Source organism: Mustela nivalis (assembly GCF_964662115.1).
Source record: "Mustela nivalis genome assembly, chromosome: 14".
In the NCBI taxonomy this organism is placed as follows: domain Eukaryota; kingdom Metazoa; phylum Chordata; class Mammalia; order Carnivora; family Mustelidae; genus Mustela; species Mustela nivalis.
The window spans coordinates 18637182-18653268 of NC_139033.1; the positions used below are offsets into that span (position 1 = coordinate 18637182).

The following is a 16087-nucleotide window of genomic DNA, read 5'->3' on the forward strand; positions in this document are numbered from 1 at the left end:
AGAGAAGAATCTGGAGGAAGAAAGGGGCTGGTTGTCCCCAGGCAGAGAAAAGGACGATTGGCCCATCACACCCACGTCTGCTGCAAGGAGAGCCGATAAGGGGGTGTCTGGAATTCTGAACGGAAAGTCTTCCAGGTGCTCCTGAGCTCAGAGACTCTTAACAGATGCGTCAGCATTTCCGGAATAGTGAGTCAGAGTCAGTGCTGCTGATGAGAATGTTTCTTTTTCTTCTTTTTTTTTTTAAGATACTTTTAAGTCCTCTTTACACCCAATGTGGGGCTTGAACTCAGGAGCCCCAGAGATCGACTGCGCGCTCCACTAACTCAGCTGGCCGGGCACCCCCGATGAGAACATTTATCAAAAAAATATCAAATGCAGCAAAAATGTCAAACAAAAATTTACATAGCTTTGTATGCTTATGTTGGTAAAGAAAACCTGTGACAGCCATTCAGCTCAAACCTCGAAAAACTGGGTGGCTCAGTCAGCACACCGTCTGCCTTCTGCTCAGGTCATGATCTCAGGGTCCTGGGATTGAGCCCCACTTTGGGCTCCCTGCTCATGGGGGAGCCTGCTTCTCCTTCTGCCTCTGCCCTTCCCCCAGCGAGGATGTAGGGAAAGGCCGGTGAAGTGCGCCGTTTTGTCGGCGGATACCCAGCAGGCAACGGTGAAGAAAAGCACATTTTCGAAGTGCGCGTGAATCATACACGTGACCCTAAATTCGAGTGAATTTGAAAATAACTGAAAACATGGTCTAGGAAAATATTAATCACTGCTATCGTGTCAAGAAGAGGCAGGTGTGATGGACGCACGGTCTGGAAGAATTTCGGGGACGGCACCGGTCCACGATGTCCCAGAACACAGGCAGCTGGCAGGACCGCATCAGGTCAGGTTTGCTCCCGCAAGAAAGAGGAGCCTGGCCTCCCAAGGAGTGGAAATGCAGGGCGGCCTGGAGCCAGGTGGGGCCTGGGAGCAGTCCATGGGTGCTGCCCTGGGTGGGAGCCCACGAGCCTAGCCACGGCAGCTGATCCCCGGTTGGTGCGTCCTGGGGTGTAGCTGGTGCGCTCCAGTGCGACTGACTGATGGCTGGAAGTTCGGTCCCCCGTTACAGAAAACAAGTAAATATGACTGCTCCTCCACATCTCACAACAGTAGTTCCAGACAGATTATGTATTTAAATGTAAAAAAAAAAATCATGAAGGGGGGGTGCCTGGTTGGCGCAGTTGCCAACTTGGTTTTGGCTCAGGTCATGATCTCACGGGTCAGGGGCTGTGCTGCGGGCACAGTCTGCTTGTCCCTCTGCCTCTGTTCCTCCCACTGCTCCTGCACACACTGTCTCTCTCTAATATAAAATACTTTTAAAAATAGAAACACGAAGATAGAAGAAAATTAAGTCAGTTTCTTTTTCATAATCTAAGAATTAGAATAGACTTTCTAGAAATTGAAGCCATAAATCCTAAGGAAGGTAAGGAGGTCTGATGGGGGCAGGACCTGAAAGAAATTAAATGACAAATGTCAAAATGTTGGTGACGGTTCACATGGCCGGAGAAGGGGCATTGTGCGCACTGTGGGAAGAGCTCAGTGACCAGTGAGGAAAGACAGCGTGGCAAAGAAGTAGTAGACCAAGGACTCGGCAGATCGCTCACCAAAGAAGAGAAAATGATGGTCAGGAGATAACATTTTTAAATTTTTAAAGTGTATCTGCATTAACAAGATGCTGCCTTTTGCCTCTCAAATCAGTCAAGTTATGCATAACGCTCCGAGAGGGAGAGGCTCAGGGCAGCAGGAGCCCGCACCGTCTTTGCAAGCGCGCATGGGCGCAGCTCCTAGAACGGCCACGTGCTCACGCCTGACACCTGTGGCTGGGCCGGTGCCCCGACCGAGTGCTCCCTGCGGGGCTCATGGGCTCTTAGAGGTAAACCCTCGGATGTAGTCGTGGGAAACTGTGAAATACATTGGAACGTCCAGACCAAGAAATGAAACTCCGGTTTTTAAAAAGGATCTCTGCTGCCACGTGAACATGGCACAGTGTGGCTCCCCGAGTGGAGAGGGCTGCAACGCTCGAGTGTGGCCCCAGGCACGCCTGCGTGTCTGTGCCACGGCTGATCTTTCGTTTTGTCCATCTGTGGTGTCAGTTTTCCGTAGAGAACGCAGTCCATTCGAAGGCTGGCGTTCATAACGAGGCTTGGCCCCTCACCTGCGGGGGCGCACCTGTGCAGGATGAAGGCGTGGGGACTGTGTGTGCCACACACGCACTGACTGAGCTCCCCGGCCCGGCTCCCAGCCGCCTCGGCCCCACGCCCTGCAGCCCAGGGTGAGCGGGCTGTGGATACACGATGCGAAACCCGAAGAGTTGTGGAAGAGAGAGGCCAGGCGGGCGTCTGTGAGCTGGGGCTGGAGGAGGAAGCAGCAGCCCCGCGGAGGTGGGGGAAGGGAGGCTGTGCCAGTGGAGGCAGGGCCAGAGCTGCTGCATCCTTGCAGGAGGGGGAGCCGGGCTAGGTTCCCTACGTGAAGGAAGGGTTTCCGGTCCCCTGCTCCCTAGCTCAACTCCCTGGGAAAGTTACTTGGCCTTTGTAGCCTCGGTTCCCCGCCTATAAGCAGGAAGCCCAGCAGTACCCCGGAGGGGGCTGCACTTTCGTGAGGTGAGGCCCGGGGTTGGCCCTTGCCCCGTGCCGTTGCGGACTTGCTTCAGCATCTGCGTCAGTAACTGGGCTTCTGGCCTTGCGTTTCACGCGCATATGTGCCGGGGTCCGTACACGTTAGCATAGGAAGTGTTCCAGAAGCGGGTATTTTTAAAATACGGCGTTTGTTGAGGGCTGGTTTATTCAGTCTGGAGGAAGAGATGTTTTGAGAATCGTTAAAGTTATCTTGGAATGTGCTGCTGTAGCCCCAAGTCCGTGAGGAATTTTGATTGACATTTAAGTGACTATTGCCTTTTAAGGTCTCTTGGCTGTATGTTGTTGAGGAGATCGTATTACTATGGTGGTGAAGAGTCATATTAAGCTTGTTTTCTCACAGAAAATGTCAGGGTGTGTAGATGCAGCGTGCCGTGATGAGTGCAGCACCCCAGTCTCCCCGCTGCCTTCGCGAGTCCCCGACATCGTAGCCTGCCACCCATAGATGATTCAGCGTGTCTGCGGAAGAGGGGACTGTGTAGCAGTCCTGCGGTCAATGTGGCTCCGCTGACGAACCTCCATCTTCCCGGCCCCTGTGCAGGGTGTGTTGTGCGTGGGGACAGGCAGTGTGCTGCGGATTTTCCGGGGGACTCACCAGCTGTGCCTTTCGCAGCACGTGGCATGTGACTGTGCTCTAGCCCGAGGCAGTTGTGGACAAAACGTGGTTATGTGGCAGACCTAGGGTGCTTATGTGCTGCAAAGCTTCCGCGGTGTAGAGCCGCAGAGTGCGGATGGTGGGGCCCTCGGGGGCCAGCTGGGCCCCCTCCCTGCCGACCCACAGACACAGCCCTTCCGGAGCCTGCCAGGTTTCATAATGGAAAGTTTCAGGTGCGTCCAGAAGATGAGCGTACCTTCCCGGATCCGCTTCCTGCATTCTCCGAGTCAGCGGTGTGTGCTGCACTTTCAAGTTTGCCTTTGCAGGGGCGCCCAGGTGGCTCAGTGGGTTAAAGCCTCTGCCTTCAGCTCAGGTCATGATCTCAGCGTCCTGGGATCGAGCCCTGCATCGGTCTCTCTGCTCAGCAGGGAGCCTGCTTCCTCCTCTCTCTCTCCGCCTGCCTCTCTGCCTACTTGTGATCTCTGTCGAATGACTAAATAAATCTTTTTTTTTTTTTTTAATTTCCCTTTGCTGTGGTTTACTTGAATGTCTTTTTTCATTAGGTAATGATTCATGGGGTGTTTTTGTTTGTTTGTTTTTAAAGATTTACTTATTTATTTGACAGGCAGAGATCACAAGCAGGCAGAGAGGCAGGCAGAGAGAGAGGGGGAAGCAGGCTTCCCGCTGAGCAGAGAGCCCGATGCGGGGCTCGATCCCAGGACGCTGAGATCATGACCTGAGCTGAAGGCAGAGGCTTTAACCCACTGAGCCACCCAGGCACCCCTGATTCATGGTTTTTAAGAGTGAAGTAACGCAGTACAGTCAGGCAGGTGTCGTTGAAAATCCCCTTCACCGTAGTGTCCGAAGGGGCCAGGCACCGCGAGGGAGTGCTGCGTGGATGGGGACAGGGAAGATTATTTCCTTTCGGGCCTTTGTATTTCTCTTAGTAAAATTTGTAGATATTCTTGGGGAGAACATGGCACCACCTCACATTTTGTGGCGGCCGTAGAGTAGTCAGACATCACGTCTTACACGAAGCAGGGGTGTGTTAAAGTGTTTGCTGAATGAGGCAACCAGGCCCAGTAACTTTTGCTTTGTAACAAGAGGCTACCTTATAGAGTGGGGTTTTTTAGAAGTACCTTTCCTTAGTCGAGTCGCATCATGTGCCTACTTGTCCTACACAGAGTCAGCCTTATGCTGAGTCTGGGAAAGGAAGGAAAACCCTGAGAGCAACTGACCCTTTATAGATGCGGTGACTCTGACTCACCCTCGGTGCCTGCGTCCGAGCACCCCGTGGGCCAGCCCAGCCCCCGCATGCAGCGTGCATGTCAGCAGCCCTCTCTGACCATGCAGGCGCTGCCCGCAGCCCTGGAACCTCCCTCCATGTAAGAAGTGGCTCCACTCGGGACGCTACCCCGCTGGCCGATGCGCTTGTGGATGGTGGGGCCCCTGCGGGTTTCTGCTCTCTGCTTCCAGATACCTAAAAGTCTATCACCGCTTTCACTTTTCTCAATAGCTTCATTTGCTCCCATAAGCTTTGCAATCAAGGCCAAAGAAAATGATCTCCTTCCCTTGGAAAAAAATCGTGTTAAGCTAGATGATGACAGTGATGACGATGAAGAAGGCCAAGAAGGCCAGGAAAGTTCCAGTAGTGCCACGAACACGAACCCGGCAGTTACCCCGCCCTGTGTAGTGGTTGAGGAGAAGCGGCCCCAGCTGACCCAGGAGGAGCTAGAAGCGAAGCAAGGTTTGTCCATATGTTTTCAACTTCTTGAAGGAAAAAGTACGTAAACACAAGCTTAACCCGCTCAGCCTGCAGGACAGAGACTGCCAGCCGGGCCCTCCAGCCTTCAGACCCCAGAACCGCGGGGGTCTGGTGGGGGTGTTGTACACGAGGAAAGTTCTTGGTTAGAGCAGTGAGCACTGCTCTTCACTAAGCGGCAGACACAGCGCTCCCACAGCGTGTTTCCAGAGTCTGCCCAGAGTGCTTTCATGGGGGCAGGAGGCCTGTGCGCTCTGACCACAGCCCTGGGCCGAACACTCAGCCTGTGCTCCCTGCTCGGACCCTGTACCAGACAAGGAGATGCCCTGCCGTGGGCCCATCCAACCCTTCAAGGTGACACGGGCCCCGGCCAGGCCACCAGCTGCTCCGGCACCACCAGTGGCATTGGTGCGGGTGTCCCCCTGCCTCCCACCCGCCCCCAGAACACACCGTTCTCTGCACTCACATAGTTAACGCCGGCGTCAGCTTCTGGCTCTGCTCCCCGGGGTGTACGCTGCGCTTTCTATACGCGCACGCACAGGTGAAGCCACATTCGTAGGAGGATGCCTCGCTCAGACCTGGCCTGTGCAAGTCCCTGTCCCTTGGCAGGCTCGGCTCTGTGCGTGTGCATCTGATTTCGCACCAACTGCCATAAACCGAGCCGCGTGTTGGGAGTAAACCTTGTAACGCGGCATCCCTGGCCGGGGTGAGTGGCATTTTGAGGTTTCCCTGATCCCCGCTGTCCCTGCTGTGCAGTCCCATCAACTTTGTGGCTTTGATTCTGAAGGTGAAACGTTAGAAATACTAATAATAAGCATTTTGAACTAAGTCTCTCAAAATTCAATTTGCTTGATTCATCTGTCTAGAAATTTGGGTTATGTTAATCTTTTAGAAAACTGCATTGTATTTCATGACCCTTTCACTGCCTGTGAAAATCAGAATAGCCAGATGTTTGTAAAAGACCACATGTTGTGAACATTTGCTTTCTTCTGTGTTTATTCCTTAAGCAAAGCAAAAGCTGGAGGACCGACTCGCGGCCGCGGCCAGAGAGAAGCTGGCCCAGGCATCTAAGGAGTCGAAGGAGAAGCAGCTTCAAGCAGAACGTAAAAGGAAAGCAGCTTTATTTTTACAGACCTTAAAAAATCCTCTGCCAGAAGCAGAAGTCGGAAAAGTTGAGGAAAATCCTTTCAGTGTGGAGGTGAGTTGAAGTTTACATCAGCATTCCGGGCAGAAGTGGGTGAGTGTTGGCCTCCTGCCCCGGGGGGTCCAGATCTTGTGGCCGAAGCTCCCACCAGAACCCCCACGGCAGGTGCCAGGCACGGTCACAGAGACTCGGGCCTCTCTCCCCAGCTGGGAACCTTTGCTCTCGCAAGCACATGAGGCCGCCGGGGGCTTCCCTGAGAGGGACGTGCGTCCGCCTGGGGACACACTTGGCTGGAACAGTGACTGCTCGGGTTCATGTCAACATCAGCACTTGAATTCGAAAGCAAACTCAGATGTCACGGCCATGACCGGCCCTCCATGCTTCCTCCACCCCATCCCACCCCGGGCTCCGGTCAGCGCTTCCCATGGTCCCCAGCCTGTCTTGGAGAGGCCTTTCCCGGTGACAGAGAAGGTGCCCTGTGCTCTTGATCACCCGGACGTCTCTGAGAGTCCAGGGCCATGACTCCAGATGGATTTGGGCCACATGTAACCGCTGGGTATATTTGTTTTCCGAGGAAAGCCTTGCGGTGAGTTCCTGGCTCCTGCCTCCTGCTGCTGGCCAAGCCCGCTGTCTCCGTCAGGAGTCATTCTGGGGCTCGATCAGGGAGGGACAGAGGCCGACATGCCTCTGCTGGGACGGTTGCAGCTCGCAGGGGCTGGGGAGCTGGAACTCTCCCGGCGGGGGGCTCGGAGCGGGCTGTGCGCACGTCCTGTGGTCCCTGCCGTGTGAGTGCGGAGTAGATGGCGTAGTTTGTGGACATCTGCATTTGGGGCTGTTGAAGCCGATTTTGTCACGTGGTCATAGCTGTGCTTCCTGACAGCGCTGTGCTTGAGTGAAAACTTGGTCACAGCCAGAATTGCTCCGCATCAGTGTGCCCTGTTCCCCAGTCTGCCTTGTGGCCTCCCCCGGCAGCAGAATTCCTCCCTATAGACGCAAGATAGGCTTCAACTCGGGGTTTTTTCCTGTTTATCCATGCACGGCGAGTCCCACCTTTCTTGTTTTCGAGCGTGTGTTCTGAATCGTAATACGTGGAAATGAGTGTTGATGGTTCTTGTTTAAATCACTGGGTCATCCCCCTTGCAGACCTAGTGGGAGAGATCGTAGCTCCCACGCTGTTTCAACACAAATGTAACAGTAGTAGCAGATGGTAGTAAACGTCTTTAATTGCTTTGAAACAAAAATAATTATGTTGGCAGTTGTCATAAGTGAGATTCAACGTGAAAGTGGAGCCGGAAGCAGCTTCTGGAGATGGGTCAGCCTGCCTTCGTGGGCTGCGATGTGCACACGTCACTCGCCGCTGCTGGCACAGCGGTCCCCTACCGGCCCGGGTACGGCCCTCTGGCGTGCGGCCCCCGGGTCTGTGTGAGCCGCCGTGCGCAGGGCAGCTGGGGATGTCCTCTGAGGGTTTGGCTCGAGACCCCGCAGGACTTTACGGCAGCTCATCTGCTCCGACTTCCACCATAGCACCACGTGCACATGACACAGACCGTTCATGTGCAAGAGCAAGGCACTGAGGGGAGCACACGCTTCCCTTCCCGTGTGTTCCTGTTGCGTAATTCGTAGGGAAGTACTAAGTTCTTATTCACTGTAGTTTTTATTGTGTAAAATTACCATACCTACAACTGGTCATCTTAATCCTATCCGAGCACGCCATTCAGCAGCACTGAGTACACTTTTGTCGCATGCCGCCATCCCCACCCTCCACGGTCAGGACCCTGGTACAGTCCCGAAGGAGACTGCCCGTGCACCGCTGGCTGGGCGCCACTGGCGCCCATTCCTTCCGTCTCCATCAGCCTGGCTGCCCTTGGGGCCTCGTGGAGGTGGGGTATTGGTGCTTCCGGGACCAGCTCGGGTCCCCTGTCATGATGTCGGTTTTTAAGCTGAATCATAACCCATTTTATGTGAATGCTGTGTTTTAGTGCTTATGTATTCTCAAGGGAGAACAATCTGTTTCTACGTGTAGATTTAAATGTCACAGTCCGGAGGGCCCTGGTGGCTCAGTCGTTAAGCCTCTGCCTTCAGTTCAGGTCATGATCCCAGGGTCCTAGGATCGAGCCCTGCATCAGGCTTCCTGCTCAGTGGGAGTCTGCTGCTCTCTCTGCCGACCCCCTGCTTCTGTTCCTCCCTCGCTGTGTTTCTCTTTCTGTCTCTGTTAAATAAATTAATAACGAGGGCACCTGGGTGGCTCAGTAGGGTAAGCCTCTGCCTTCGGCTCAGGTCATGATCTCAGGGTCCTGGGATCGAGCCCCACATCGGGCTCTCTGCTCAGCAGGAGCCTGCTTCCTCCTCTCTCTCTGCCTGCCTCTCTGCCTACTTGTGATCTCTCTCTGTCAAATAAATAAATAAAATCTGTTTTTTAAAATTAATTAATAAATAACGATTTTTAAAAATTTAAATAAATAAATGTCTCAGTCCTAGGACCGCACCCTGTGCGTTACTGTGCGTGCCGGGCTTTTCACCCCGCAGAGTTCTTCTTTGTGTCCATTGGGCTTGTGCTTGTGCGTGTTTATCGGGTGAGCGCCTGCTGCCAGCCCATAAGTTGCCCCAGCCTTGGGCGGATGTGCAGCTGGCCCGGTCTTAGCACTGTGACCGTGCTCCCGTGTCCCACGCACTCACTCCAGTGAGTGGAGCCACAGCATGGGCCCCTGACCTTGGAAATGGCTCCTAAATCTCAGGCACTACTAAGTGAGCCTCTGATACGACTGTGGCGGGTTTTGTCTCTCTCCGGGGGCTGTGAAAATACCCAAGTGGGTACTGGCTGTCCGTGGGCTCTGGCGGCTGTTGGTCTTGACTGGTGAAAAGATGGCATCTGTTCCATTAGTTTATGTACGTTAGCTGTCCTGACACGAGTGACTTCCTAGGGGCTCCTGGTGTCCTGGCCCCTGCCGCCCGAGGGCCGCCTCCATAGCCTGTCCACGTGTTCTCCTGGCTGCCAACCTCTCGCTGGGGATGGCTTTTCATCAGTTTCCCTGATGGTTTTCCTCTTTGTCCACCGTGGCCTGGCTGCCTTGGAATTTCGTTTCAAGAGCGTACAGCTAGACACAGTGCATGTCGCCAGGTCCCTCACCTTCCCACTCACTGTAGAGGCCTCCTGTAGTACATGCCCACTCCATCCCCCCGCTGACCTGCGCGTCAGAAGGGGGGGTCTTCTGTGACCGGGTACAATCTCACGTTGTAGAGCAGGATTATCGCCGCGGGCAGATGGGGCAGCATGTTGTGGAGCAGTCTGTAAGGCACAGAAAAGCACATACGTGAGTCCTTGGAAATTCACGTATGTGGCTCATTTTGAGGTGTGCGCTTGGTTCAGAATGAAGAGAAACCAGTGATCCTAAATCTGAGCTCCTTTGCATTGTCACGTGATCATTTGTGCGGTAACAGCCCATTTCAGGACACCTTCAGATGCTAGCAGTTTGTTCAAGGTAACGGTCCTGCCGAGTTTGTGGGGCCGGCAAGCGATTGCAGGGACGCGAGAATAAAACCCAGCCTCTGTTGGTTGAGCCTCTGTTGTATTCAAGGCGCCAGCGCACCTCGGAAGATGAATGGGGAGCCTGTTTCTTACCCGGTGACGGCACAGTCGCATCTGTCCCCCAGGGTGGTCCTGCAGGGCAGCTGAGCAGATGAGTGTGTGGATGTGCCTGGGCCTCTGGGAGGCGGAGATGGCGTCTTGGCCGGGCTTGAGGAGCCTTGGTCCTGTGAGAGGTGACCCCGTAGGGAGGGCCGTCTGGGGCCAGGGATGCGCAGGGGCGGGAGGTGGGTGCAGCAGCCATCAGCACCGCCCTGGGGTCTGCAGGAGCAGGGGCGGGCAGGGTGGCCTGCTCGGCCGCTGTCTGCCAGAATCAGAGGGACGCGGACGAGGGAGAGCGCTTCCCCGGGAGGAGTGTGCGCTGGCCGCTGTGTCGGCGGGAGCCTTGTGCGGGCCCGTCAGTGACCGGGTGACCAGTGGCGCCCACGCAGCAGAACACTCAGAGAACAGCGTGGGCACTCAGCTCCGGCTGTCGGATTGCGTGGGAGGGGCCGCGCGGGACATGTGACTGGCGGGAAGGAAATGGAGATTCAGATGTGGTTTACTTTTTTTTTTTTTTAAGATTTTATTTATCTGGCAGAGAGCGCACGCACGAGCTGGGGGAGCAGCAGGCAGAGCAAGGAGTAGACTCCCCCTGAGCAGGGGGCCTGAAGCGGGGCTCAGTGCCAGGACCCCGGGATCATGACCTGAGCCGAAGGCAGGGGCTTCACCGACAGCTGCCAGGCACCCCCAGACGGGCAGCTGCAGAGGACATGTTTCAGTCTGCAGCGTCAGAGTCACCGTCGCACCTTGCGACCTGTGCGGGGTTCCCCCACTCTGACAGCTGACGTGGCCTCCCTTCCCAGGGGAGGTCGTGTCTCCCAAGTACCTGCTCATCTGCTTCTGGGCAGTTCCTTTCCCTGCGGCGGGACGTGATAGTTGTTGGGTTCGTGCCAGCGTGTTGGCAAGTTCTTCTTTGTGATCAGAGGACAGGCTAGTGTCATTTCCCAGTGTCCTAAACTGGGGGCACTAAGGTTTCCCAGAGTCCCTCCTTGAATTCTCCCAGTGCCACTCAGACCTGCCCCTGCGCTCCCCTCCCGGCTTCCGGTTTGTGCTTCGCCCATTGTTGCGGGAATAGTGACCTTCCAGCCCAGGAAGGCAACTCTGCTCATTCGCTGTCTTCCCATCGGCCTGTCCTTGATTGTGGCGGCAGAGGGCTCGGCCAGGCGCCGTCGGGACCCAGAGTGGGGCGTGGGGAGCCGCGGGAGTCTGTCTTCCAGGCTGCTGGTACGTGCCATTCGAGCGGGCGAGGTGGTGGAGACTCTGGTTAAGGCAGAAACAGCATTTGTGTGCAGGGGTGTTTTCAAGGCGTGCACTGTCCTACATGGTAACCACTAGCCGCCCAGAGTCATTAATATATCAAGTTAAATTTGATAAAGATTAAATGGGGGTGCCTGGGTGGCCCAGTCACTGAAGCACCTACCTTCGGCTCAGGTCACTATCTGGGCCCCGTGCCGGTCTCCCCACTCCGGAGGGGCCGGTGCTCCCTCTGCCCTGCCACCCCCGACTCGCACTCCTCTCCGGCTCTCTTTCTCTCAGTCACTTTCAAATAAGTGGATAAAACCTTTTTAAAAAATTAAGTCAAATTCTGGGGCGCCTGGGTGGCTCAGTGGGTTAAGCCTCTGCCTTTGGCTCAGGTCATGATCCCAGGGTCCTGGGATCGAGTCCCGCATCAGGCTCTGTGCTCAGTGGGGAGCCTGCTTCCTCCTCTCTCTCTCTCTCTGCCTGCCTCTCTGCCTACTTGTGATCTCTCTCTCTCTGTCAAATAAATAAATAAAATCTTAAAAAAAAAGTAAAATTAAAAAAAAAATTAAGTGAAATTTAAAATCCAGGTCCCTAGCCACACTGGCCACACGTGGCCAATAGCTGACTGCCATGCACGGGCCACAGCTTCCGTTGTTGCGGCCGAGAACAGAGGATACGGCTGGCCAGCTGTTGAGTCTGTCTTCTAGTGGTTTGAAAGTCCAGCTTGTTGCGCAGTCAGGCTCTGATGGCACAGGGTCAGGAACCGACCCCACTGCCCCCACGTGGCTCAACAAAACCGGTAGAGAGTGGCGCTCGTGTTCTGAGGCGGGAGCATGGTACAGCCCCCTCGGAGATCAAGGATTCACCTCCAGGCACAGCGTCCCCTGGCCAGCTGTGTTCTCAGCCCTGACTCACCTCATCGCCCACTCGGACCTGAATCCTGGACAGCTGGACCAGACTCTTGTGCTTCTCCCTCCGCATGGCACAGTGACCGGGGAGTTGGGATGTTCTGGTCTGTCCCCTGCTCCGATAGTGTGTGTGTCCTCTGGAATTCATGGATTGAGGGGGCAGGAAGGGCCATTGCCCACACAGGCAGTTTGCTCATATAGGGGAGCAGATGTCTACTGCACTTGTCCAAACATTTTGCTTACATTTTCTGAAAGAGTTTTATGGCCCAAGTCGTTATTGTGCGTCCTCAAGAAACTTCCCTCGGTATCCCTTGAATTTCCTTGGCCTGTCTCGCTGTGTAGCAGAAATCCCTCCAGGGTAGCTGAGAGGCCAGTGATGCACACCTGTCCCTTAGCAAGTGATGGGACACCTAAGTGGCCTTCGGGTACCCTGCTCTTGTGTTTGCACAGCCTGCGTGAGACTGTGATCAAGCCTGCCCTTCTGTCCTGGCATGTCGACCGGGCTGTGGGCGGGTCTGGGCGTCTCTGCCTCCCGAGTGTGCAGGGCGGCACCGCTTCAGAAGCGACAGCTCAGGCCCCGGCAGCAGGTGGGGATGAGGCCGAGGGAGGGGTGTGGCTTTAGTTGGAAGCACTGTCCCCTTATCCAGTGGGCCTTGTCCACGTGGACCACAAGGACCCAAGGAGAGGACAGGAGCAGTTGCGGGATTCCGCGGGCCCTGCCCCGCAGATGCTCCCATCCCTCAGGCTCAGCACCCCCCTCGCGCTGTCCCCAGAGCATCCCAGCTGGGTCCTTGGATGCCCCCGATGTTCAAATGCAGAGTGGCGGGGTGTCCCAGTCTGTGTGGTGTTCAGTTAGAGCGCATCAAGGACCTTTCTCGGGGACAGGGGCAGGCAGCACATGAGCTGGGGTTCAGGTTCAGGTTTGAGTCGGTTTGGGGTTTGTTCTGGTTTGTGTCTGTTAACTTGGATATTTTACACTATGATGCAGGCCATCAGTGGACGTAGGGTTACCACCTTACTTTTAAAGGCTGAGCACTGTTTCACTGTCCGGCTGCACCACATGGGACCAGTGCCCTCGAGGGTCATTTGCATGGTTTGCAGGTCGTGGTCGTTCCAAAGTGGTGTGGCATGGGACCTTGGGTGTGCAGCGTGCACACTTGGCTCTTCAGAAGGAATTGCCCTGGATGACGGTTGCAGCTGACGGGCTCCCTTGTCTTGGTCCACCTGTGGACCTTCCCGCGTGGGGCCTCGGGGTGCGTCACCTCCGTGTGTTCCGCGTGGGTGCTGGGGTTTATGGTGAACATGTGTTGAGTGCAGGACCGCGCTGGATCAGCACGTGCTGACCAGCTTGTGCCCGTGGGGCTGCCTGGATGGGGACCGCCGTGAGACCCGCGTTTTCCCGCTCGTCCTGAGGCGTGAGGTCGCGGCGTGATCACCGAGGTGTGTGTGACATGATGGCCACGAGGGTTTACTTAACATCCATCAGCTCAGGCACAGGAAGGAAAGAAGGAAGATTTTTTTCTTTTGACAGAGTTCTTACAATCAAAGAGGGACCTCTTAGTTCAGGTCTTCCCTCAAAAATTACTTTCAGATTGGTTGAGAGATGCATGAAAGCCCGAGGCTGGAGGTCTGAGAGTCTCTCGGCCAGTGGAAGGTCGCGGCGATTTATGAAAGCACAAGCACGGCTCTCTGCCTGCCTCCGTGTCCTCGCTGCCACGTTCCCTTGATGAGGTCGAGTGCCGCCGGCTGGGCTGGTGAACGAGCAGAGGCTGGGGAAACTGTCGCGTATACTCCTGGCATCTGCCACTTCCCCGGAGACCAGGGCGATGTTTTAGAGCCATAGAAAAGGACGTGCTCCCTTCTGAGAGGTGTTGGTGCGTTAAATGGTATGAGGCCCCAATGATGAAATTTTACATGTGCGGTTTTGAAATGTCCTACTTTTCCTCTTAACATCCCAACGTTTGCTTCTGTCCCCAGGAAGCCAGTTCTGTGTCCTGTCCGCTACTGGCCGGAGGCAGACCTCTGCCCACTTCAGACGTTAAGCCCCCGGAAGGGCCCTCCGGCAAAAGTAAGGACCCCCCGAGGGAAGAGGAGAAGGAGAGGAAGAAGAAAAAGCACAAAAAGCGGTCTCGCACGCGGTCGCGCTCCCCCAAGTACCACTCGTCCTCCAAATCCAGGCCCAGGTCCCACTCGAAAGCCAAGCACTGTCTCCCCAGTGCCTATCGGACGGCGCGCCGTTCCAGGTGGGTGTGCGGGGCGCCCGTGGCGCGGGACTGCCGCGGGTACTGGGTCCTCCTTCCCAGGGCGACCGGGCCAGCGGGGCGAGCACAGACCTCCTGATGGCTCACCTGCAGGTCCAGCTTGCAAACCCCAATGACATCTTTCCAGGTTGTCTGGGAGTTTGATTTCTAAAGCTACAGCCAGGTTTTTTAAGAACAGATCTATATAAGTTTTAGCGGGCTTGTTCAGCATGTAAAACGCACAGGGGTGGGGTGTCTCGTTCTGTCCGTGTGGCCTTTCCTGTGCTAATTGCCCGCATGCGCGCTGTGACGGGCTCGGCGCGGCTCCTGCCCGACGCCCACGCGGGCGGCACCTGTGTCTTCTCTCCGTCCGTTTACCCTTCTGCCCGCCTACAAGAGGCGCCCGTAACCGCTGGGCGTGAGAGCAGGTCACAGAAGGGCCACAGAATTCACTGCCCGGTGAGCAGTTTTGTCTGAAACAACTGCAGCAGGTTCACAACCTCTGCCTTTAAACCCTGCATCACGGCCTGTCGCTCGGCATCGAGTGGAGTCCGCTGGCTTCCTCTCCGGCACGGCGCGCGGCCTGCGGGGACCGCATCTGTCCTCTGCAGCTGACGCGCATCCGCCTCCTTTCCTGGAAAGCGCACGCCCGGCGCGTCCTGTCTCAGACGCACCCGCCTCTGGGTACGTCCCTGTTTCTAGCCATACCAGACCTCGAAGGCCTGACAAGTGTGGCAGCAGTGAAATCGCATTTTCTCCACGTAAACACGTTTGCTCCTCAGCTCTGTGCAATTCTGGTCGTTCTTCAGAAGTTCCATCTCAACACGCACACCCACACACACACCACGTGCACACCCAGACACACACCCACGCACCTTCCTGTTCTTTCATTCGACAAACAACTTTGCTGATAGAATTTCAATTTTTGGAAGCTCCCTGGAATTTGTAGGTAAATACCAAAATGTTTTAAAGTTTCTTTTTGAGAGAATTTCTTAAATGGTATTATGTAATGGACATAAGTCCCGTCAGCCCACAGCAGCCCTCTGAGTAGTAGCGCGCCCCTGAGCTCTCGTCTGGGGGACTGACCGCGAGGAAACTCGTCCCGTCCGCAGCGCGAGCCGCGGGCTGTGCTCTGATCCCGCGTGTTCAGCGCGTAGAGCAGCACGTGTAGCCCGTCCCCAGCGGTGGGGGCGGGGGCGGCCGCCGCCGCCAGCGTCTCCCCGGCTTGTTCTCATCACAGCTGCGGTGCTCGTCTGACTCTCAGAGTTGTGAGTTCTGTTCTATGTGCTTTTTAATTGACCATAATAGAGTAAGGCATTTTATATGTCATTTAATACTTTTTTTAAGGTTTTATTCATTTGAGAGAGAAAGAGCACACGAGAGGGAGCATGAGCAGGGGACGGGCAGAGGGAGAGGGAGAAGCAGGCCCCCCACTGAGCAGGGAGCCCGATGCGGGACTCAATCCCGGGACCCTGGGATCATGACCTGAGCCGAAGGCAGACACCTAACTGACTGAGCCACCCAGGGGCCCCTATTTTAATACTTTTTAAATAATTGTTTTTGGTTTTTATTTTTTGAGAGCGGGAAGGGAGGAGCAGAAGGAGAGGGAAAGAGAATCCCAAGCAGGCTCCACACCCAGTGCAGAGCCCAGCAGGGGCTCCGTCTCGCAGCCCCCAGACCGTGTGACCTGAGCTGACTGAGCCACCCAGGCGCCCTGAATCATTGTTTTAGAAAAGATTCAGAGTTACATACTTTGATCTGAATATATTTTCTATTTTTCTGAATGTTCAATGCTGACAAGTGCAAGAAGCAAAATCCTAATTCTTAGTGTGCAACCTTGAGTTATAAGAAAAGAGTTAAAAATTTTCTGCTTTTGAGTTCTGCGTTGGCAGAGTGCCA

The 16087-nt window shown here is 55.3% G+C and overlaps 1 protein-coding gene across 2 annotated transcripts in view; it reads left to right on the top strand.

The window, feature by feature from the left end:
* SFSWAP (splicing factor SWAP) overlaps positions 1-16087 on the top strand; it is a 67780-nt gene that overhangs the window by 35673 nt on the left and 16020 nt on the right. For both annotated transcript variants that reach the window (XM_082699345.1, XM_082699346.1), the window contains exons 12-14: positions 4784-5014; positions 6037-6227; positions 13926-14191. In XM_082699345.1, the coding sequence (XP_082555471.1) occupies positions 4784-5014; positions 6037-6227; positions 13926-14191 (688 nt within the window). The remainder of the gene's footprint in view (positions 1-4783; positions 5015-6036; positions 6228-13925; positions 14192-16087) is intronic.